We start from the raw sequence: 24,469 nt of genomic DNA, 5'->3' as shown, positions 1-24,469 counted from the left end.
TCAAACCCACCAGCCACTCCTCGGAAGAAAGGTTGAGCAATCTACTTCCGTAGTGATACTGCCTCGGAAACCCAAGGAGAGGGGTTGCTATGAGTCGGGGCCGACTCGATGGCACGTAACAACAACAACAGCAGCAGCACTTAACCACTGTGCAACTAAGGGTCCTTTTTTGGGACATACAGAGGTATAAATTCTTAAACATAGGTAAAGAGGTAAATAAGCTACATGTAAATTATCAAGCCTGCCACAGCAGATTGTTTTGATTGAAACAATAACAAAAAGGCTGGTAGGTATTGAGCTTATTAACCTTGGGTGTTAATCATCTGTACAGTTGGGAAATTACTATTCTAAAGTCGGCAAACATTGACTTAGTGCTTTCTCTGGCCCAGGTATGTATGTGGTTTATGCCTTGGGATTACCCTCCCCCCCCCAAATCTGAAAGTACAGCGTTCCTGTGTAGTCTTTCCTAGGCTGAAAGGGTGCAAACCAAAGAAGCAGTAACTGTTAAATCATAGGAGAAAAAATTTTTGAGCATTCCTACACCCCCAAAATAACTTACCAAATCATAACAAATAGCACATGAAACCTCTAATAGCACTAAATACAGTGTTCACAGACATAGCTCAAAGCCTGGCAGCTTGGCGCTGAGGTGCTGAGTGTGGTTCTTGGGGAAGGAGCTTGGTGACACCCTTCTTGCTGCTCAGAGTATACATCAGAGTATGCACAGCCTTTTTAACGGCTTCGCTGCGAAACAAACTCCCTGCAGGGCAAGTGCTGACAGCCAGTGGGGCTTTTTTTACCCTTTGTCATAAAAATCAAATCCTCTTCAGATTTCTCTCAGTTAGTGACAATAGGTGCTAACGTAGGTCTTTCGTAAAATCAAAATGGCATAAAGCAGACTTTGAAAAAGTGGGGAGTTCCTTTCTGTACGGGCAAGAGCAGGCCCAGTCCCCTCTTGTGGTGGAGTTTACATTGAGGGAAACATGTTAAAAGTAAACAAGCAATAAAAAAATTAAAATACCAAGTGGTCATAGTGATATACCAAACTCATTGCCATAACATGGATTCCGACTCATAGCAACCCCCCTTGCGTTTCCAAGGCTGTAAATCTTTATGGAAGCAGCTGCCCCATTGTTCTCCCGTAGAGTAGTTAGTGGGTTCGAACTACCAATCTTTCGGGTAGCAGCCAAATGCCGTAACCACTCTACCACCAGAGCTCCTTCATAGGGATATAGTGAACATTAGTACAAAGTGATGTGACAGGGAATGGTGGGGTTGGAGAGTGCTCTGCTTAAGGAGGGGCCATTTGCAGCAACACTTCAGTGGAAGCAGTATCCAGCTTTCAGGCAGAGGCAGAGGGAGAAGGCAGGGCGAAGGCCCTGAGAAGGGAACAAGGGCGAGGTGCCGGACTTAAAGCCAGTTAGGAGGGGCTCTCATAGACGAGGGTGAAGAGCGTGCATTCTTCTTCCTCTACTGGCAGGCCATGAAGAGTTTGCTTCAGACCAGTTACCTGATCTGACAGTAGCTCTGATGAGGAGACTGGGCTGTGAGGGGCAAGAACAGAATGCTGACCACCAGAGGCTCTGTGGTGCTCTACGCAAGAGGAGAGCATGGCTTAACAGTGGAAATGAAGATAGATTTGTGGTGTGTTTTGGAGATAGTGTGGCAAAGTTACTGAAAAATTACACACAGGGCATCAGCACGAGGGAGAAGTAAAGCATAGCTTCTTCGTTTCTACCTTGAATTATTGGGTGGACTGTAGCCTGTCGGAAACCAGAACACTAATGACAGTGTGTATCTGCAGCTATAAAGCTATGGACACATGTAGTCGACATCAAAGAGCATCTGTCTCAAGAGACAGAGCAGAGAGATGAAATGCAAGGGGTAGATGATGAATTATGTCTTAAATAGAAATACGTTGATTTTTGGCTTGTTGTTGGTGACTATACCAATCAAACAACAGCTTGGTTATTCTTCTTTCTGATCCCTGATTGGGCTGAAAAAGTATCCCCATTGTCTAATAGTGTAGTATAACTATAAGGATGATGCTCTCACTCTGCTGGTCAAAACCGTAGGCAGATTCAGACGTCAGACTACTTCAGTAGTAGAGGGTGGAGGATGAGTGAAGAATTGTGACACAGGCCCGCACGACAGTGGCAGTATGATGAGGGAAAGGTTGGTGCTAGTTTCTTTCCACTGATGTTTTATCACCATTAGAAAGCTTGATGGGTAAATGTTGAAATGTGCTGTAGCTCTTTGTATAAGGTAATTCACACATGCATGTGTGCACACACACTCACACTAAGACTGCAACATACATTTCACACCTAAAGCAAGTACAGGTGAATGTTTCTGGAGGAGGAGAGGACCTGGACTTAATTCCCCTGGATACTGCTGTAGGACTGACTGGAGTCAGAATCGTCACCTCCTTGCCCTTCGCTCTGAGTATGTGGAGAAGCCATGTGCTATGGGGGTAAAGAGTTTGAGCTTCCCAGCAAGGCAGCCATGGGTTCTACCAGTTACTGATTATGTGACCCTATCCAAGTTTCTAAATTTAAAGCTTCTTCACCTGATAAAACCCATTGCCATCAAGTCAGTTATGATTCATAGTAACCTTGCAAGAGAGTAGAACTGCCCCATGAGTTTTCCAAGGCTGTAATCTTTACAGAAGCAAATTTCTACATCTTTCTTACGTGGAGTGGCTGATGGGTTTGAACCACCAACCTTTTGGTGAACAACCAAGTCCTTTAACCATTACTCTACCACCATAATAATAATAATACTTACTTCTTAGGACTTAAGAACCATGCATGAAATGGACTTGCGTTGTGCCTAATAAGTGTGTGTGTGTGTGTGTGTGTGTGTGTGTGTGTGAATGACAAGCATTTATGACCATCATTTCTTCATCATCGTTGACTGGCCAGACAGTCTTTTTAAATGTTACCTATTTTTATGTTGGTTTCAGCAGAAACATATGTAAAGATACACATGTATTTACTTTTTCTGGCCAAGGTGCCTTCTGCTTCTCTTAATAACCATAGAAGTATTTTGGGGAAAGTAGTTAAGGATGGCAGCCATTGGGGAGAATGAAGACTTCTTCCTGAAAAGTCAAGGGTAGGGGAATAGAGGCAGAACGTTTTAGTAAATGCAGATTTTAGATACATTCCCTTTTCTCCAATCTCAAAAACCAATTACACATTTCAAATGTTGTGGTTTGCTAATTAAAGGGAAAATGAGTTGTCAGGGACAGAGTAGAGAGGTGAAATATTATACAAGAAATGAGTGAGGGATCTCTCTGCTTGGGTATGACTGTTCTGTAAAACATGGCCATTCCCTGCTCTCACCTTTCTGTGTTGAAAGCAATGTCACAATAGTGTCCTTTGCTTTAACCCAGCATCCTGGGACAGTAGGTGGGACCTGCTGAGAAGGCTGAGGATCTCCCTCTGAGAGCTGAGCACTCGGAGTTTGGAGTGGAGAAGGCAGATGCTTGGTGCTCTAAGCCCTTTCTACTCCAGCTTCCCCTTGCCATTGGCATCTGCTCTTCCTCGTGTGGTATTAGCAGATTATATAGCTTAGTCAGGAGCTCTGGTGGCGTAGTGGCTAAGGCATTTGGCTGCTAACCAGGAGGCTGGAGGGTCAAACCCACCAGCCACTCATTGGAAGGAAGATTGCGCAATCTACTTCCATAGTGATACTGCCTCGGAAACCCAAGGAAGGGTTGCTATGAGTTGGATGCGACTTGATGGCAGTGTTTATTTGCATAACTTAGTCACACTAAGGATTACTGTGGAAACAGTTTCTCTTTTCTTCTTCTTGAGAAAAAAAAAACATTCACAGGATATATCAATTGTCTTTACATCCTGATGTTTAAATAAAGGTTCATTTGGATAAGAATGTAGTAGAAAAACAAACCAACAACCAAAGGAGTAGTTGAATTTCTGATTTTTAATGGCCCTCCCTCTCCTCCTCGGTCAGGCCAGCTCAAAACAAAACAAAACAGTTCCAGTTCCTGTCAACTTAAGATGAATTAGATAAGTAATTGAAAATAAAATTCTTAGTGTTCAGTTTCTGCTTCTAGATTTGTTCTAATTTGTTTCATTTGATTCTAGGAAATTTTCAAAAAGGTTATTACTGAGATATGTTCTATTAAATAGGCCCTTATGTACCTATTTATTATTTTTTAAACTTCATCTTATCGCTTGGCATTGCTTGCCAAAATAATACCCAAGGCAGTCACTTGAGAGTTTGTGTTTGGGGTGTTGGTTAGCAGTAGATACTATGAAGGAAATAGCTCCTCTGGGAGGATTATGATACTGATCATGAAGTCATCCCTGAAGTACTGATGCACAGCATGCTTTAAAAGTTGGGTGAACATCCTGGTGTACACAGAGTAACCAAGGGCCCTGTGCAGTCCGCATGAGCACAGGTATCCTGGGGAGCAGTGAGGGAAGGAGCGAGGACAGTGGGGGAGGGGAGAGAAGGGATTGCAGGAAAGCTCCTGTTGAATGTATGAGTCCCATTAGTGATGGGATGGCCTGTTGCCCGGCTCTGCAGCCCACTTCTGGAGCACGTGACTTTCACACATATTGGCTGATCTTGACTACTTTTCAAAATTATTCTTTCATGTGAGTCGATAGTCTCAATCTTCCTTATTTTATTTTTAAAGAAGTGTTGGTCACATAGTCACAGTATTATCCCATTTGAAAGTCAGCTTCTTTAAGAAGAGTGAAAATGTATTGTCATCTCTGATTTGATGTTGTGTATATGTTTTTAACTTTTTTTATTATGGAAAATGTCATATGCTCAAAAGTACAGATGAAGTCTAGTATAGTAACCGCCTGTGTTCATGCAAGGAACTCTGGTGGCGTAGTGATTAAGGCATTTGGCTGTTAACCAATTGTCAGTGGCTAAAACCTACCAGCTGCTCCATGGAAGAAAGATGAGGCAGTCTGCTTCCATAAAGATTTACAGCCTTGGAAACCTAATGGGGTCACTATGAGTCAGAATCGACTCGATGGCAGTGAGTTTTGACTTATGTCTCTGAAAGAAATCAGATGACATTACGTTGGTCAGAGCTGCTGCAAAAGACTTCTTAAAAGAATTAGAGTTACAAAGCAAAATGTCACTTTGAAGACTAACACGCACCTCACCCAAGCCATGGTATTTTCACTTGCCTCATAAGCATGTGAAAGCTGCATGATGAAAAAGGAAGACAGAAAGAATTGATGCGTTTGAATTACGGTGTTGATGAAGAATATTCAATATACCGTGGGCTACCAGAACGAAGAACAAATGCGTCTTGGAAGAAGTATGGCCAGAATGCTTGTTAGAAGCCCAGATGGTGATACTTCATCTCACAGACTTTGGACAGGTTGTCAGGAGGACCAATCTCAGGAGAAGGACATCATGCTTGGTAAAGTAGAGGGTCAGCGAAAAAGGGGGAAGACTCAGTGAGATGGGCTGACACAGTAGCTGCGAGGGGCTCAAACATAACAATTGTGAGGGTGGCGCAGGACCAGGCATCGTACGTAGGGTGGCTGTGAACCGGGGCTGACGTGATGGTGCCTACAACAACAGACCTCTGTATACCCATCTTCACAGTTTGTCAACTCATGGCCACTTACGTTTTATCTATACACTGCCCCCTCTGGATTTTTAGGAACCAAATCCCGGACATCTATTATTTCACCCAGACATCTATTATTTCTCTATGTGTGTGTATGTATGCGTGTGTGTGTGTGTTGGTGTGAACAAACTCTGAAAGAGAAAAATTCTTTTTGAAAATATAACCACAATGCCATTATGTGCGTTTTTAAAGAATGAAAAATTCAGGTAATTTTAACCACTTCTGCAAATCCTCTGATCAGATTACCAAGATTAGAAGTAGATTCAGGTGTTTTATTGCTACAGTAATTATATAGCATAGTCAAAGAGAATATACAGCTGTGCGAAAGAGAATAGTGTGAGTTGCTCTTTTAACTTTTTATTAGATGAAATGTCTTCAGTATTGGCTAGCAAAACGAAGATTTTATTACTTGGCACATTTCAGAATTCAGTATTTTGAGTTTGAAGAGTGGAATGACTGAATTGAAAGGGACAGAACGTGGCTAGGACTAATCTGTCTGGTAACAGGCACTCTTATCTTCCAAATTATTCCCTGTTTGGTAGGAAAAGGAGAAAAGGAGAAAGCACAGCATAGCATCTTCCAGTGGCTGCAAACCAGGCCGGTGTAGTTGGTTGTAACCTGGTGAGGATGAGCCCAGCCTAATCGGTCAGGCCTCATAAAGGCCAGTTAGTTTGTGGGCCTCTCTCTGTGTTGACCAGCAGTTGATGTGGTGGCAGTTGCAGATGACCAAATGAATGATGAAGTGAAATAATGACTAAACATCCTCCTTTACAAGAGAATTAGATAATGTGGTGAATCACAGTTGAACTTTTGTACTATCTGCTTAAAAATATAAAAATAGTCTTATTGTCTAGATGTACTCAAACAATACTTTACCAACAACTTGAGTCAAATCATTTCAGGTAATAGAATTGAGGTTTCTAGTGCACAGATTGACATTAGATGTAGTTGTGAGGAATCCTTTAATGTTACTCTTCGTTGTCTTTTATATACATATTTGCCTCTTAATTTGAAGTGTAGTTCAGGGAATATGCTGTTTTTGTTAGCATGGTTTGTCATTTGTCTTTTAGGGATTGCGCTATATCATTGGTGTTACATTGGGGTTATGGTGATAACAAGCTTTGCTCTCACAATGTTTCTATCAAGGAGTCCAGGACATTTATGGAAGCCTTTGCTTAATGTTATACCCATTCTATAGATGAAGATCTAAGATATAATCCTTCAACATGGATTATATCTCAACATGAAGAAACGAAAACCACCCTTAACTGGACCAATAAGCAGTATCATGATAAGCGGAAAAAAGATTAAATTGTCAAGGCTTTCATTTTACTTGGATCCACAATCAATGCCCATGGAAGCAGCAGTCAAGAAATCAGACAACATATTACATTGGGCAAATCTGCTTCAAAAGGACTCTTTAAAGTGTTAAAAAGCAAAGATGTAACTTGGAGGACTAAGGTGCCCCTGACCCAAGCCATGGTATTTTCAGTTACCTCATATGCATGTGAAAGCTGGACAGTTAATAAGGAAGATTGAAGAAGAATTGCCTTTGCTTATGGTCCTTGAAAGGAAAGTTGGGCAATCTACTTCTGTAGTGATACTGCCTCAGAGACCCAAGGAGGGGTAGCTATGAGTCGGGTCCGACTTGACGGCACATAACAACAGCACAACGACATGGTCTTGGCAAAGAATATTGAATATACCATGGACTGCCAGAAGAACAAACAAATCTGTCTGGGAGGAAGTATACCCAGAATGCTCCTGAGAAAGGAGGGTGGCAAGACTCCATCTCTTACACTTTGGTCATGTGTCAGGAGGGAATGGTCACTGGAGAAGGATATCATGCTTGGCATGGTAGTCAAGATTATGTGTCAAGTTGGCTGGGCCTGGTTTCGAGTGGCTGGGCAGCTGGATGCAATTATTCCCCATGGTGAGATTGGTAACCTCATGGTGGAATCTGCCGCTAGCAGCTGAGTAGCTGCTTTAGAGATGTGGTCTGCTTCTAGTACATAAGAAGCTTTGAGAATTGTCTGTAGCTTTTAGCATGCTTGAAGCCTGCATGTAGGCAAGGTGTTGTTCAGCAGCCTGCTGTATTTCCTGCTGCTGTTGGGACTGTCCCTGGACTTGAATTAGTGGCCTGCCATGTTGTTCGGTAACATTGGGAATGTGCCTTTTTACTTGTTGACCTTGGGTTTGTCAGCCTTAGCAGCCAGCACCTGTTTGAGTGAAGAAAGCCTCCAGCTTCAGTGGGCTGGGAGGAAGAGGCAGAGCTATAGCCCAAGATTGAGGGTCTTTGGCTTTCACCCAGCCCCTAGAGCTTGGCACTTTGAACTTGGACCTCTAGCCGCTAAAACTGTAAGATAATTAAGTCCTTTTTTAAAGCTAGCCATTTGTTGTATTTTCTGTTAGAGCAGCACTAAGTAACCAAAACACTTGGGTTTCCGAGGCGGTATTGCTACGGAAGTCGATTGCCCAACCTTCCTTCTGAGGAGTGGCTGGTGGGTATGAACTGCCAGCCTTCTGGTTAGCAGTCAGCTGCCTTAGGCACTACGCTACCAGAGCTCCCTGGTAAAGTATAGGGTCAGCAAAAAGGAGGAAGACCCTCAGTGAGATAGACTGACACCGTGGCTGCAACAGTGGACTCAAGCATAGCAGTGATTGTGACGATGGTGCAGGGGGAGCAGCGTGTCATTCTGTTGTACATAGGGTTGCTGTGAGTTAGAGTCAACTCTGTGTCACCTGTTAACAACAGATTTGTCTGGGGCCATTTGATGAAGGAGAGTCTAACAAGCCTAACAGATGGTGAAGTAGGACTAAGGGTCTGAGTGGCATGGATTTTAGTTTATACTAAAATGTATTCTTATCCCAGGAATATTGTCCTTATGCTTACTGGTTATGTAGTGGAGATACAAGAAATTTGGGAATTTAATAGGTGAGGTATCTGGGTTTAAGAAGACTTTCAGGAGGTCATGTAATGGTTAAGCTGAGTCTTGAAGGAGCAATAGGAGTTGACTCCATTGATAAAGGAAAGGGCATTTCCGGCAGAGGTAAAGAGTGTGTAAAGACACAAGTAGATAACGTGAAAAATGTAGTCCTATCACCAATGTCTGAGCAGTTTGGAAAAAAGAACAACTGGAAGCTGGGTGAAAAGTGAACACATGCTCACTGCCTTATACATGCTTTCCTGCTACTTTCATTGCATTTTCTTGTGGAAATTTTAAGTTCCAAATAATTATAACGTGATGGGCTTGTCAATAAAATTCGTATTATGGCTTTTTCTTTATCACCAATAGAAAGCAGCATGCTCCGAAATCAGGAAACCTAGAAATTCTGATTTCAGTTTAGGCTGGTTTTTCTGGTTGTTGGGTGCTGTGGAGTCAGTTTTCAACTCATCGTGACACCATGGGACAGAGTAGAACTGCCCCACAGAATTTTCTAGGACGTAGTCTTACAAAAAGGGCATGGGGGCAGCATCTGACCTCCTCTCACTTCACAGAAGAAGATGGAAACACCATCAGCAGCCCAAGGCATATTCCTATGAGGCCAGATATGGCACCACCCTCCAAACCTTTTTACCAACTCTGACACCAGCCGTCCCTCACAGGGCAGTCACAGCTTCTCTGCTGGGTTTGATAATTCCTTGCAGTGGCCACAACTCATAGACAATACTTAAAATTATGGGGTTTATTAGGGAAGTAGCAGGCTATAATTCAGGTTCAGGAATGTGCTCAGGATGCACATTCCTGTTCTTTGATCAGAGCAGTCTCTTCTCTGTTGTGCTCTCAGGCACACCTCTCTGACCCTTAGCTTCTCAGCCTGGCCTCTGCCCTTCTTGGGCAAGTGTTACAAAGCTCTTTGAGCTCTGCTGATAGGTACACCTATGTGCATCCCACTCTGCCAGCAAAGTGAATGCAAAGGCACTCAGCTTTCTCACTCCATGGGCTGGCAAGCCCACTGCTGCCTCGTGCCTCTTGGTTTCTCAGCTGGTTGTCTCGGCTGCGTTTCTGTGAAGGAGGTCCAGCACAGGGATCTCGGGTCCAAGGATGTACTCCACTCCAACTCCGGTTCTTCTCTCTTGATGGCAGTGAGATTTCCACTTCTGCCTCTAGGAGGGCTCGTTTTAAGCCTATCAGAATAGCAAAACTAACCAGTCCTCACGTTAGACTTCCATACATCTTATTTAGCATAGTGCCTAAAGCACTTGACTGCTAACCAGAAGGCTGGCAGTTCAAACCCACCAGCCACTCCTCGGAAGGAAGGTTGGACGTGCCTTGGAAACCCAAGGAGGGGTCACTATGAGTCGGGGTCGACTCGACACATGTAAGAATACCACCACCACCACCCAGTAATTGGGTGGGAATCACACAGAGACCACGGCTAGCAAAGCCATCCAAGTAATTCCCTGCACCACAAGTCTTTATGGAGGCAGATCACCAGGTCTTTCTCCCACAGAGCTGCTGCATGGGTTTGAACTGCCATCCTTTCAGTTGGCAGCTGAGATCTTAACCATTGTGCCACCAGGACTCCTTAAATTCAGGCTAAAGAGGAAGTATTTCAGATTGCAGTAAATGTTGTTTTCATAATGCATGAGACTGATGGTCTCCAGGGTCCATGTTAGTGAGAGCGTTAGAGGGTCTCCTGATGGTTATGGTTTGGCTTCAGCTGCCCCTCTCTTACTGCCACATTTTTTTCCGCTGGGGTGATTATTGTTCCTGAAATTCTAGTTAATATATTCCTGTAGAACAGATTGTCACTTCAGTCCTAGTCATTTCAGTTTAAAAATATTTAATGCGCTTTTCCCCAAATTTTTATCATCTAATTTTGTACAAATGAAAAAAGACAGACCTAGTTTGCTTACTAGATCATACAAAAGAAGCTAGCTTTTGTGAAACAGGGTTTGTGTGTATATTAGACTGCTAGCATTTTCAACTCCTTGCATTCACCTTCTTCCAGCCAGTGCATCTCATCCCTCTGCTCTTTCTGTGTTTGGACTAGCAGAGTTGTATTCCCTGTGCCAGGCAGAGAGAGGGCAGACTGAGTGAATGCCCACTGCAGCCTTTCTCTATGCCAGGCACTGTTTTCGGCTCTACTTCTGGAGTAAGGAGCTCTGCCCATGGAAACACATTCATTCCTCAAGTTCATGCTGGAACTCTGGAAACTTTTCCCATAGAATTGTCACAGAAGGTGGGTGGAGTCTGTATTACTATTACTACTGCTTTCAGACACATGTGGATTTTGTCTGTGTAATGTATTATCTTTAATAAAGTAGGTTCTTGGCTTTGAACAAAGGGTTTATAACTGTTTTAAAGTTATGGTATGTTATTTTAAGATTGGAAAGGGCCTTTGCAAGGTAGTTGCCGGGGGGGAATATTTCTGAAATACGTACTTAACCATTATTTGGCATGTCCTTTGAAACCTTAAATTCTTAGTTCAGCCTTAAGTTCTAGTCATCACCAAATGACTTTAGTTCAGACACTTAGAATTTAAGATTTGAAAAGGACCTGAGGACTCCCAGACTAACTCCCTGGGAAGAAACTGACTTTAGCATTTGACACGTCCATAGTATCTGGAGAGACAGTTCTCTCTATGCGAGCTGAAGCCTTTATCCCTAGGATGTTGATTCCTGATCCTAGTTTGGCTCTCTAGTATAACATAGGGTAATTCTATTCTCTCTTCCTTAATAACCTCTAAATATTTGAAGAGTTACTTTTATCTCTCTAACCTTGCGCTGCCCCCTGCTGCCCCCGTCCCACTCACCACAGTCACCCACACATAATGCCTTGGTGCTCTGTCCTTCAGGAAGAACTTCTCTGGCAGTTCAGCAGTTCCGTCACTTGTTTCCAGATCCCTTATCTAGCTTCCCTTCTGGGTGCTCTCAGGTTTGTTGATGTACTGTAGATATCATCTGCTCGTCACAGAGTATGTGATCATTATTTCCCTTAAGACATTATGTCCAAAGTGAACTGGTTATTCATTGGTGAAGTCGACACTAAAGTCAGAAGGTTTTTTGCCCTCTCATTTCAGCTTGTTGATAGACATGCTTTGTTAATAAAATTGTTCAGCATGTTGAATTGATGCTGTAGTGACAGCACTAACGTTAACAGCAGTAACTCGCATTTTGGAAACTTCTACCGCATTTCAAGCACCGTTCTGGATGCTCTGTAACAGCTCTGTGAGACAGGTGCCCTTAACAGCTCTACCCATCAGGCCTTACAGCACCTCCCTTGAGGAGATACACCATCTCCATCTGTAGAGGAGGGAATTGAGGTGAAGCGCGTTTAACCACTGATTGGTGTAGTACCTTCTGCTGTTCTGCACGTCTTCTTGACTTGCACTTTCAGTGTTTTACAGTGGCTTAAAGGGACTAAACACTAACCAAAATTCAAATAATAACTGTGATTCAGTAGAAAAATCAATATAATGTGCTTTGTATGCGCAGTGTCAGCGAATGTAGGCAACTCCATCATATAATAAAAGGTGTTTTGTTAAGCAGTCTGCTGACTGGAAAGGAGTTCCGGTGGCCCTCCTTTTTGGTTAGCATTGGGCTGCTAACCAAAAGGTCGATGGTTCATACCTACCAGCTGCTCCGTGGGAGAAAGATGAAGCAGTCTGCTTCCTGAAAGATATACCCACTTGGAAATCCTATAGGGCAGTTCTACCGTGTCCTGTAAGGTCACTATGAGTCAGAATTGACTCAATGGCAGTGTATTTTATTATTATTATTTTTTTAATTGACTGGAGATGCTGCTAGAACAGCTGGCACACCCACCATTGATTATTGAAGTTGTTAAATGATGGCCATGAGGCATTTAAGAAGTCTGAAACGTCATCAGAGCAAAGCAAATTAGTTCCTGTGTTGTCTCATTCTTTGAAAAATTGGTATAATACTAATATATTGGGAACTTAGCATATGTGATCAACCAGATCTCCATGTCTGGTTTTGTTGTATTTTGAAGTTAAATCTTTTTAACTGAGCATTTACACCTACGTTGAAATGTAAATCCGTAAAAGCTTAGTCCCCATTATATGTTTATAGGGTTTGGAAGGTCCTCAGAATTTAACCCAGAGTATTCAATTTCTAGCAGCTCCCCAGAGGAATAAATTTTCTACCCATTGGTCTGATTTATGACTTAGGGAATAGTAGAATTAATTGAAAAAATACCAACAAACTCTGTTAGATATGCCTGAGCTTGTACACTAGGCTTGTGATTCAGACATCAGGGGTTTTGTACTTTAAATGGTAGTAGTTTATTTCTAATTGTGGAATCATTTGATTCCAGGTCTAAGTTAAAATGTAAGTTTTGGTGCTTCACGATCTCTTCCCTTCTCCTTTGTCAAGGAAATGCCACCTTTGGGGCAATGATGCTGTAATGTACTGTCAGGAGCTGCCGCAGGATTTCACATAGGAGATTGTTTACGTGTGTTCTGCCAATAAGGAAATGAGGAAGGAACTCTGAGTTCGGATTTGACCTCCACCCAAGCCGAGCTCCATTTTTTGTTGTTGCTGAGGAACACAATGGGGTTTATGTGTGTGGAGGGGAGATAACTGTTGGAAGGACACTATTCGCAGTTTTGCAAGGCTGTTGGTGCCATCCTCCTCTGAGCCCTGTCTAGCGATTCTGACTCACTGGGGTGAGCCACCGGCCCACATCTCATGTTCAGGCTCAGCAGTGAGCCCATTGGCCAGACACAACATCTGTGCCTGCTCCTGCAGGGACATGCCCAGGTCTCTGTGTAGGTGCCTGCGGACCCGTGCTCGCTCCGTCGACAGAGGGCCCTCTGTCAGTAGCTCGTCATGGTTGCATGGCGCTCCGAGGATTGAATCTTTGCTCTGTGCACTCTTACTGTACCACAGCCCATACGTTACCGCCTGGTAGCTCTTCATATGTCTGTGTCCTCAAGAGGCTAAGCTTTTGAAGACAGATTGCGTCTCTTCAGTATTAAGTACAGTATCTGGTTCATGAAAGACATCATAAACGCATATTGGAGTCAAGTTAGCACTGTAGCCACGAGGGTGCCAAGTCCTCTTTACCCCATCCCGTTTACTCTCCGGTGCAAAGGGTTCCTAGCAGGGATCCCTTGCTCTGTTTTTCCTGTATCGCTTCAGTGCTCTGACGACAAGCCAGGGGCTTTTTTTAAAAAAAGAAACACACTTTCTGTTGTGATTTAGGTGAAAGTTTACGGGGCAGGTTGGGTTTTGATTCAACAGATAATACACGTTGTGATTTGTGGCGTTGATCGCAGTCCCCATGATGTAAGAGCTCTCATCCTCCTTCCTCTCTCTTTCCCATTTCCATTTGTCCTTCTTCCCTGCCCTTCCTGCCTTCTGGGTTTTATCCCGGGCAAACGCTGCCTTTCGGATCTTGCAGTTGGTTGTTCTAGGGGGTGCATACCTCCCCGGTGTTTGCATAGTTGGTTGTTCTAGGGGGGTGTATACCTCCTGGTGTTAATTGTTCACCTTGCAGCCTGTGTATTGTTTGGCTGAAAGCTGAGCCGTGGGGGTGAGTTCAGTTCCTGGTCTAAGGACCATAGCCTCTGACGTTCCACCAGTCGGTATCAGACTAGTAAGCCTGGTGTTTTTTGTTTATTTTTTTGAGTTAGTTTCACATTTTTCTCCCATTCTGTCTGAGACCTCTGTTGTGATCCCCGTCAGAGCGGTCAGCAGTGATAGTGGGGCACCATCTATCTAGCTCTTCTGCTCTCGGGGTCATGGAGGCTGTGGTTCATACGGTCCATTGGCCCTGTGGATTAACGGTTTCCATTAAGTCTTCGATATTCTTCACTTTTCTTTGCTCTGAACAGAGAGAGACCAATAGTTGCACTTTAGAGGGCCCCTCTCCAGGTGCTTTTTGTTTTCTTCTCCAACCTGCACATCTCCTCATGCTCTCGTTCCTGGGTCCCTTAACTGTATTTTGACTGGTATCTTGTAGCCCACAGGCCTAAAATCATCGTTCTGTTTTTCCCCTTCTGTGAGCTCTTTCCCCATAAAATCTCTTCTCTCATTTTTGCCTGTTAGTGATCGTCTATCCAGATCTTCCTATAGCTTGTCTCCAATGACCTCTGTTGGCTTAGAATCATGTAGAAATTTATTTTTGTTGTTGTTGTTATGTGCCGTCGAGTCGGCCCCGACTCATAGCGACCTCTCCTTGGGTTTCCGAGGCAGTATCACTATGGAAGTAGGATTGCCCAACCTTCCTTCCGAGGAGTGGCTGGTGGGTTTGAACCACCAACCTTCTGGTTAGCAGTCAAGTGCCTTAGCCACTATGCTACCAGAGCTCCCGTATAAATTTATATATATATTCATATTATTTAATCTTGGAAGGCAAAAAAAAAAAAGAGGGAAGACACTGGAACTTGAGGTAGAATTTACGAAGTCAAAAATTGGCAGCTTGGTGTGTTCCACTTGTTGTTGTGTACAGTTAAGTTGGTTCCCATTTATAATGACCCCCTCTGACAGAGCAGACCTACCCCGTAGGGTTCCCTAGGGTGTAATCTTCATGGGAGCAGGACACCAGGTGTTTTCTCCCAAGGAGTTCTTAGTGGGTTCAAACTACAGACCTTTCAGCTAGTAACAGTGTTTTACCACTGCATCACCAGGAATCCTTATGCCTCTACTAAGACATTACTAATGTATACATCATCATGAATTTTTAGGAGGATTTTCTACATCGCTCATTAAACCGTTTTTATGAAATGGTAGCTAGTATTGATGAGACACGTTTTGAAAAGATCTGGACGAATTAAGGCATTCCTTAGAACTCGTGTTTGAAAAAAAGAGAAATGATGTATGCCATGGAGCAGTGAGAATTAAATATCATTGAAATAGGAAATTTGTGTTATGATATAAAGTACTGAGAACTATATTGAAAAAGATGGAATAAGTTGCTAGAATGCTTATCTGATAAAGATCAATAAAGTCTATTCAGACGTATACGCTCCCATCTCGTTCTTACCCAGAGCATTTGTTGAGTGTTGAGAATTAAAGCTGGGGCAGTTGAGGTTCAGAATTGCTCCAGAGCTTGAGTGGGCTCCCCGAGACTCTCCCTGTAGCAAGGGGCCTAATTTCCCCGTCGCGGAAGGCTGGGCCAGCGCAGCTGGTGACTCCGGCCAGCACTCTTGTACTTCACACAAGCAGAATTATTTGTGCCATTTCAGCTACTCTGTTGACCAAGTTTAGTCACTTTGGTTAATTTTGAGCCTGCTATGTTTGGGCAATCCTACTTCCGTAGTGATACTGCCTCGGAAACCCAAGGAGGGGTCGCTATGAGTCGGGGCCGACTCGACGGCAAACAACAATAACAACAACAATGTACATAATGAGAGAAATACAACTATATAAAGTAAAAAATCGCATCACAGGGGTTGAAGAGCCACCCCTCTGGTTGAGATCAAAATTGTGTTTCAGACCTTGACTCAATAGCGTAATGTTACTGTAATAGAGCAGTCCACTGTTCAGGTCTGGGTCTGCTTCTCGAGCCGTGTGACCCTGGGCAAGTTACTTAACCACTCTGTGACCCAGGCTACCTCTCCTCTCTGAAAGGGAGATGAGTCCCTACTACAGTGAGTTGTTGTGAACGTTAAATTAAATACTATACCTAGAGCTCTTAGAAAAATGTCTCTCACAAAGGAAACGCTACAGGATGTTAGCTGTTACTATTAGTGCTATGCCTACTTGGGAGTCAGAGGAAAGCTGGTGTAAGAAAGGCCTGCTGCGTTGAGGCGTACACAGGTGGCTTATTATTTGCTTAGGCTTTTCTTATTTTGGGGGGAATTTCAGTTTTAATAACTGCTGTGCAGATGGGTGCTCCTGGGGTAGCCCGGCTGATAGGTTTTTCATTTGGCCATCTAGCAAAGCCTTCTTACTTGAGCTTTTCTCTCTTTGTGCTTGGTTCTTGATGTTCCCGGATTGCTCTGAAGGAAGCACTTAACTCTTTCTTTCTGTTGCCAGGGCACAGGACTGGGCAGAGAGGCAAGTGGTGCTCACTGCGGCTTTGACGTTTAATTGATCTACCCACAGTAGGTGTTCCTGGTTCTCCACAACGCCCATAAAGCGGCTCTTGCTTATTGGAGCCTTGTTGTTAATGTGCCCCCCCACCCTTGTTTCCAGAAGAACAGCTTGCAGCCCATACAGAAGAAAGTCGTCAAACACGATGTGGACTTGATGTTTGAATCACTGCTTCTTAGCTGTCCAAAAAGAGTATTTACTGTGATCCTACAACTGAAATAGCATTTGTTGTCTTCACAGTAGTCACCATGCGCAAGAATGTAGTAGCTAGGTCAGACTAACTGAAGGGTTATAAAGTAGTCCGGTGACTTCAGCAAATTCTTTTTAAGTGTGAAGCACTGGGGTTCTGTCAGTGAACAAAACAGACAAAAATCCCTGTCTGTGTGGAGCTTACAGTCTGGACCCAGAGACAGATACTAAACAAGGAAGTGAAACACCATGTTGGAAGACAGGTCACACCTCATCTTAGAACTTTCCTTTGTTTCCCATTTTGCTCACAGTAGAAGCCACGTCCTTGTTGTAAGGTGCCATCGAGTCAGCTCTGACTCACAGCAAACCTGCGGGTAACGGAACAAAATGCTGCCCGATCCTGCACCAGCTTCATGATGACTGTGTCTGCGTCCATCGTTGCAGCTGGTTTGTCAGTCCATCCCACTGAGGGTGTCTCCTTTTCCTAACCCTGTCCTTTACCAACCATGATGGATCCTTCCAGATGTTGAGTCCAGATGTAAGGGAGCCCATGTCTCCCAGCCTTGCTTCTAAGCGGCACTCTGGCTGTATTTCTTCTAAAACTGATTTTGGATCATTTAGACAGTAAAAGCAGTCCTTGCTGTTATTGTTGTTAGGTGTCATCAAGTCGTCTCTGACACACAGCAACCCTGCGTACAGCGAAACTAAATACTAAATACTACCCATTCCGCAGCATCCTCACAATCTTCACCCTGTCACTGCAGCCGCCGTGTCAATCCATCTCAGTGAGGGTCTTCCCCTTTCGTTACCCTCTTCTTTACCAAGCATGATGTCCTTCCCCAGGAAAATGGTCCCTTCTGACAACATTCTGGCTGCACTTCTTCCAAGACATATTTGTTCGTTCTTCTGGCCCATGGTGTTTTCAGTATTCTTTGCCAGTATCACAATTCAAATGTGTCAATTCTTCTTCAGTTTTCCTTATTCACTGTCCAGCTTTCATGAGTCGATTAAAAATGCCATGACTTGGGTTAAGTGCACCTTCGTCTTCAAAGTGATGCCTTTACTCTTTAACACTTAAAAAGGTCTTTTGCATCAAGTTCACTCAGTGCTGTATGTTGTCAGATTTCTTGACTGCCGGTCCATGAGCATTGATAACGGATCCAAGTAAAATGAAATTTCTGACACCTCTGGGCCAGAGATGGTCTCTCGCCTGCTTATTGGTCCAGTTGTGAGGATTTGATTTTCTTGGTGGTGAGATGTAATCCATATTGAAGTATAGTTTTTGATCTTTATCAGTAAGTACTTCGAGTCCTCTTCACTTTCAGCAAGCAAGGTTGTGTCATCTGCATGTGGTAGGTTGTTAATGAGTCTTCCTCAGTAATAGTCCTTCCTCACAGGCCTTCCAGTGACCCTAAAAGACTCCGTGGGAGCTGCTGCCCACCTCACCCAGCCCGCCCCTTACCTTTCTGACTCATTGCTGGCTGTTCTGGAATATCCCAGGCCCACTCCTGTCCTGGGCTTTTGCACCAGCTACTTCCTGTGCCTGGATAGCCTTCCTTCACGTGAACCTTTTTAGCTCCTTCAAGTCTGAATGCCACCTTTCAATGGCTCACCGTGACTACCATAATTAAATTATATCCCCACCTTCCCAGGGGCCCTGACGCTTGTTTTTTATCAGGGTCATCCCCCCACGCCCCCAAAATAGTAGTTGCCAATTTTTAAAACGTACTAGATTATTTATTTATTTGTTTTTGGAGTAGACTCAATACCAAATGTTTTTTGGTTTTATTTTATAATGATTCAGTGAATAAAAACAACACATTTCTCTACAGGGAGAAGGAAATCGAGCAGAAAAAGGAAAATAATCATTGTCTATTCATGCACTGGTTTTGCCATGAGCAGTTTTTAAAAAAATTTTATTGTGATTTTAAGAAAATTTGTAGGGCACGTTAGTTTCACATTCAGTGCTTTTTTACGTGTTTTGTTTTGTGACATTAGTTGCACCCCCTCAGTGTGACGGCACTTTTCCCCCTTCTCCCTGGGCCCCGTCTCCACTCATCCCTGCCTCCTGCCACTTCCTGTCCTCGAATTTTGCTGGAGGGCAGATCCCACCTTCCTGGCCTCCCATGTTTGATTGTTCTGAGGATAATTTACTTATCTTTGAGGTATGTTTGAAGAGGGCAGGGAACTTCCTTTTGTTCCATGAAGTATGCCCAGTGCTTACCTCAAACAGTAACTGGCTGTTGTAAGTATTCAGTAATCACGCTGAATGAATGGAGATGTTTAGATTGTTCCCGCCTCCTGGGATTGAGTGCTTGCCCCTGTGGCTGGGATCAGGATGCCATTGGGGATCCCTGTGTGTTTGAGGGTGGTTCTAAGAAGTGGAGAAAAGATTCTGGGTGGTTAGAAATGCAGATTTCCACTCACCTTCCGGCTGGGCTTGGACATTCTGTTCTCAGATGGTTCTGTGCCTGGCACTACGTGGCGACAACTGGAATGTGGTGTCTCCATGGCCTTCTGCTTCTCTAGATGTGCCTCATCCGGGCCAAAGATGGTCTCTCGTCTGCCTCGCTTACGGCGTGTCTGGCACATCATTGGATGCTCAGCACACATTTCTGGGCGAATGCTTCCACTGCTTAGCGTGACTCCAGCCGCACTCCCCACAGCCAGCTTTCTGCCGGGGAATCCCAGGTGGCTGTGCAGTTTCACCTGGCTTTCAGGCCCAGTGAGTGTCTGGCACTTCTCATATCATTCGGTTTACATGGGTTTGGAACTTTTTCTTAACATAGGGTGAAAATTGAAGGAAAGATGAAATTGCTACACTGCAAAGTCAGACTTCCTTTGAAACACCTTTTGAGTCGAGCCCAGTCAGGCTGCTTTCCTCCCAGTCTCCTCACAGCTTGTTGTGTGCAGTCATTTCTGCTCACCTCAGATGTGCCATTCACAGTATGCACATGGATTCTGGACCCCGCTCAGCCTCAGGGGAATTGAGCTCCAGTGGGTGTAGAACCTGGATCATTCCACTTGGAAAGAGCAATGGTAGTAACAGTGTAATAGCAGTGACTGGGTCGTGGGATTCTTTTTCGGCACCAGGCGTTGAAAGTCAGTGCCATCTGTATGCCTGTTACACAGAGGAGGAACCTGAACTTGATGAGCTCCGTGGTCTCCTCAGTGCTCTCTGCTCATGAGGGGTGGTGGAGGAAGGTAACGCCCCACACTCCTGAGAACTGTGTTCTGCCTTTGGTAATTCGGAAAAAGAAACCTGGTGCTGGGTGATAGGAGGTGCAGTTGAGTAGACTGCAGAGTTTTCTGCCATAAAGCTTTGATAACGATAAAAGAGCCGGAGGGTGAATACACCCAAATCTTAGACGCTCACTCCCGTGGCCTCTGTGAGGAGAGAGGACGCCATAGTGGGTGTCAGTGGGGCCAGAGGCGGTGCTTTGGCATAACTGGCACTGTATTGCCTGGGATATTGGAGCGAGTGTTGGCGAAAAACGGGTTACCCGCTGCATTTTCTGTCACCAGCATGTTGGTCAGTCAGTAGTCCCGGACCACGGCCATGGTGGAAGGATTTACTCAGGAGGGTGTTGAGATCTGCACGGAGGTTTAAACATACGGAAGTTTTACTTAGAATATCAATATGAAGCAAGCAGAATGAGCATGTAGGCATCTCCCTGAATGTTTGTGGGAGAGACGGTCTGAGACGTGTGTAGCCATGGGGTCTGCTGGAGTGCTCCCAGGTCATCAAGGTGTGTGCAACGCATTTGTAGTTCTGTGTTCCGCCTTTCAGTTTTGCATCATTCTGTACAAGGGCTTTGATAGGTTCCGCTTAGAAGCTCCTGTTGTCTCCCTTCCCTAACTTTACTCTAAGGCCTGTCTTCTTAGCTCGGACTTCTCTCGCCTGGGATATGTTCGGGTATTTTACCTACAATTGGAGGTTACTGATACCACTAAACCTGATAGGCTAATCTGTGCTCTCTGTAACCTGTCTGCTGTCCTCGGTTACCATAGCACCCTCTGGGCAGGGCTGCTGCTTTCTGCTTTGACTCAAGAAGAATGAAACTTGTCCCAGTTTTTGTACCAAGTGGATACTCTATTGCTTTCTATTTGGATTCATAGTGCTGCTTGCATAGTGTGTCTGTGGCCCCCAACAGTGTGATCATTTCTAGGATGAACGTGTTCTAGGATGAGTGGATGGTATTCAAATTAAATTGTATTTTGGCCCCCCACCAGGTTGCATCGCAGCGCATTAGCTCAGTGGACCTCTCGTGTTGTAGCCTGGAGCATCTGCCTGCCAACCTTTTCTACAGCCAAGACCTCACTCATCTCAATTTAAAGCAGAACTTTCTAAGGCAAAACCCCAGCCTACCAGCTGCCAGAGGGCTTGATGAACTGCAAAGGTGAGCTTACAGAAATGGGTGGGTATTTACCAGGGGAGGGCAATCAACTTCTGGCTGTTTCTTGGGTGGTCTACTGTGTATAAGCCTTCTCCTTCAGAAGGTAGACTAATAGGACCTTGTTTACTCATGAGGCTATTACTGATCAGTTCTCATCTTCTCAAAGTTCCTACCTTTGAAGTCAGTGATTTGTGATATTCTTTAACTGGCTAGATTTATATAAGAACAGTTCTCTTTAAATAATTTCTGCTTCTTAACCTACCTACAAATGGCATCTGTGAAAAGTTAATGGCTTTTGGTGTGTTACTTCTGACCTACAGGGCTTTGGTCAGAGTAAGTGATTTCGTTTGAAATATAAATGGTCAGGGTTTTTTTGATGAAAGGACATTTTCTTATAAATATAAGAACCAAAGTTTATATCCATTAACACCATGTCATCTGGGTGATTAGTATGTAGGTTTCGAGAGTCACGCATTAAATAAATAGGATTTATTGTAGTGTTTTGTTCTGTTGTACGTAGGATCGCTATGAATCAGAACCAACTCCATGGCATTTAGCAGCAACATTCCTCTAGAACTAGAGAGAAAGGACTTTACTGGCATGTGTCCAAAATGTGTACATTTTAAAGATTCATCTCCTCTCTGTTTAAGAGCAGTGGTCTTGTTTCTGGAGTAAATTAAGCCTCTCACATCTTTGTTGCAAGAATATAACTGCTTTAAATGAATAATGAATTGTTTATTTGTTTTTAAATGACTGTGTTATCAGAAAATACACCGTGGTAATTAACCGTGGCGATTTTGTGTTCATGAGTCTCAACATCAAGAAAAAATAATAATCCAGTTAACATTTACAATAATGTTTGTACAGATATATAATTGGACAAGAGAGGAAATAGCTAATCGGAAATTATGTTTTCAGATAATTGTGGATGTTTTTCTCTGATACTACCCCAAAATTCAACAAATGGTCATTTCTTAAAAGTTAGTTCAGGTGTGAAATCTAAAACCCTGTCAGTGGTACTTGACTCTTTTTACAGTAAGATCCATTGGTCTGTCTCACACTTTGAATGGGTCTTTACCCATGCTTAATATTACTAAATGAAGTATTGGTCCTTTGAAAAAAATGCCAGCTCCTTTTGTATTACAGGTACTCCAAAAGTTAACAGATTACATTATGCAATTTCAAGAAATTACATTGGTTAATAGCACATTGAGCTCATCAGAAAAGTCTTTAAATATTGGGAAATTGTCAAGCTCACTATAAATACAGATTTTGAAAACGTTTCATTCAGAGTTTGAATGGTATAATTGGCAACAAATGCCACCAGTTACATTTCTTGAAGTGACATTCTCCCTTACTTATTTTTGAGAAAATGTCTGACAAAGCCATCTGAATAACCGTAGTGTGTCAGTCATTCTTTTAACTAAAGAATGGTGTTCCATGAAAATACTGCCTAGTTCACCTCCTGATTCAAATCATCGTACACCTGTTTTCTCGGAGATAACCATCTTGCTTCAGTGTGCACAAGTGCTTTATGTCTGCTTCCCATTTTATTACTGGAAAATTAAGAAGATAGGCACTCAAGATGTAATCAAAATCACATTCCTGCACCGTCAGGGACATTCTTAAGTAGAACTGGCATTGGAAAAATGTTGTACGTGTCAGAGAAGAATGCAGAAGCTGCTGTGGGACAGTGTGGTGTATCGTGGAATCAGTTACACGGACTGTGGAGATTCCAGTGAGAGTATTGTGTCTCATCATTCCCGGGAGCTGATGGACACTGTGAAAGTAAACCACAGTGAAATTGTTGCACTTGGGTTTTCATATGCTCTCTGCATTGCTGTTAGTATTTGTACTGATTGATACTTCTGTACTAGTTAGTATTGCTTTTGCCCAAGGGTTGCATTCTGATACAGTCTACTTTGAGGCTTAAAATTATTTGAACTACTTTTTTGTACATTTTAAGACTGCTGCATTTCAGTGTCAGAACATCAGGAAACTTGGTATCATGCTCAGATTCCTGGTACCCTAGAACAGAAAGGGGCATTAGAACTAATCTAAACCAATGCTTTCATTTTAGAGAAAAGTGGACGGGGTGCTGGGTTCTCAATCCAGCTTGATGGCTACCTTCTGGAGAGAGAGTTAGGGGACTATGTTTGGAGAATGGTTTGGAGAGGGTTTTAAGTTTGTCTGTAATGTTTTCTTTACAAAGAAAAGGAATTAGAGACAATTAAACACCCCACTCCCCGCCCCTGAAAAAGTGTTAATATTTGGCAAAGCTCATAGTGGCTATTGCACGATCATTATGATCTTCCCTGTTTTTTCGTTTTTCGTACGTTTCGCATTCAAACGTACAAAGAATGAAAACCGAAACAAAAATGCTTTTATTGCACAGGAGACGAGGATGGGCCCGGAGGGCTAGATTTATGGAGTGAATCAATAAACTCTCAAGATGAAGGATAATTGGGGAAGGGAGCACTTAGGTAGGATGCAAGGCCTCTGTTGCCTGTCAGCTCTTCCCCAGTCCCCCGAGCCCCTTCTGTGTCTGTCCCTGTATGGGACCCACCCCCTTTCTCCTTCTCTGTCCCATCCCCCAGCGTGCTCCTGTCCCCCAGCTGCCACAGCCGGAGCGCTGCCCAGAGCCCACGGATGAGTGCAGCACCTTTGGAGAACTGGTTGTCGCCTGCCATTTCCCATTGTCACTCCCCTTCTGTTTGTTTCTCTTGAGTAGTGTTTTGTTTCTTTCTTGGTTTTACTTATTTATTAAACTTTATTTCTGTTAAAGTAATATCCTACCTGGAAGCATGCAGACTATCTAAATTTCAGAAAGAAATACAAAATCTCAATAGAGCTATGTAACAAGTGATGAGATTGAGTCAGTAATCCAAAACCAACAAAGCAAAGGCAGGACTAGATGGCATCACTATTAAATACTTAAAGGAAGTCATTCCATTCCCGTTTAAAGTCGTCTGAAAAACAAAAGAGGGAACACCTCCTAACTCATTATATGAACCCCACATTTCCGTGATACCAAAATCTGATAGAGACGCCACAAAGAAAACTAAAGACGTAACAAACAACAACAACAAAATCCCCAAAAGCAAGCCAGTTGCTCACAGGTCAGATCCCACTCATGTGCCCGTGTGTGTTCGAGGAGAACCTCACGTTCGGTCTGCAATGGCTGATTTCTGGGCAGCAGATCACCAGGTCTTTCTTCCAAGGCACCTCTGGGTGGACTCAAGCTGGCAA

General features: G+C 43.6%; 1 protein-coding gene across 1 annotated transcript in view; it reads left to right on the top strand.

Annotated features, from left to right (window-relative positions):
- PHLPP1 (PH domain and leucine rich repeat protein phosphatase 1) overlaps nucleotides 1-24,469 on the top strand; it is a gene marked incomplete at its 5' end in the record, with an annotated part of 364,409 nt that overhangs the window by 149,055 nt on the left and 190,885 nt on the right. The window contains one exon of the mRNA XM_007935540.1: nucleotides 21,057-21,223. Within this exon, the coding sequence (XP_007933731.1) occupies nucleotides 21,057-21,223 (167 nt within the window). The remainder of the gene's footprint in view (nucleotides 1-21,056; nucleotides 21,224-24,469) is intronic.

This window comes from Orycteropus afer, unplaced genomic scaffold, assembly GCF_000298275.1.
Source record: "Orycteropus afer afer isolate SDZICR_OR568_19922 unplaced genomic scaffold, OryAfe1.0 scaffold00029, whole genome shotgun sequence".
NCBI lineage: Eukaryota > Metazoa > Chordata > Mammalia > Tubulidentata > Orycteropodidae > Orycteropus > Orycteropus afer.
The sequence above is the reverse complement of the archived record's forward strand: the minus strand, read 5'-3'. Positions and strand labels throughout refer to the sequence as shown.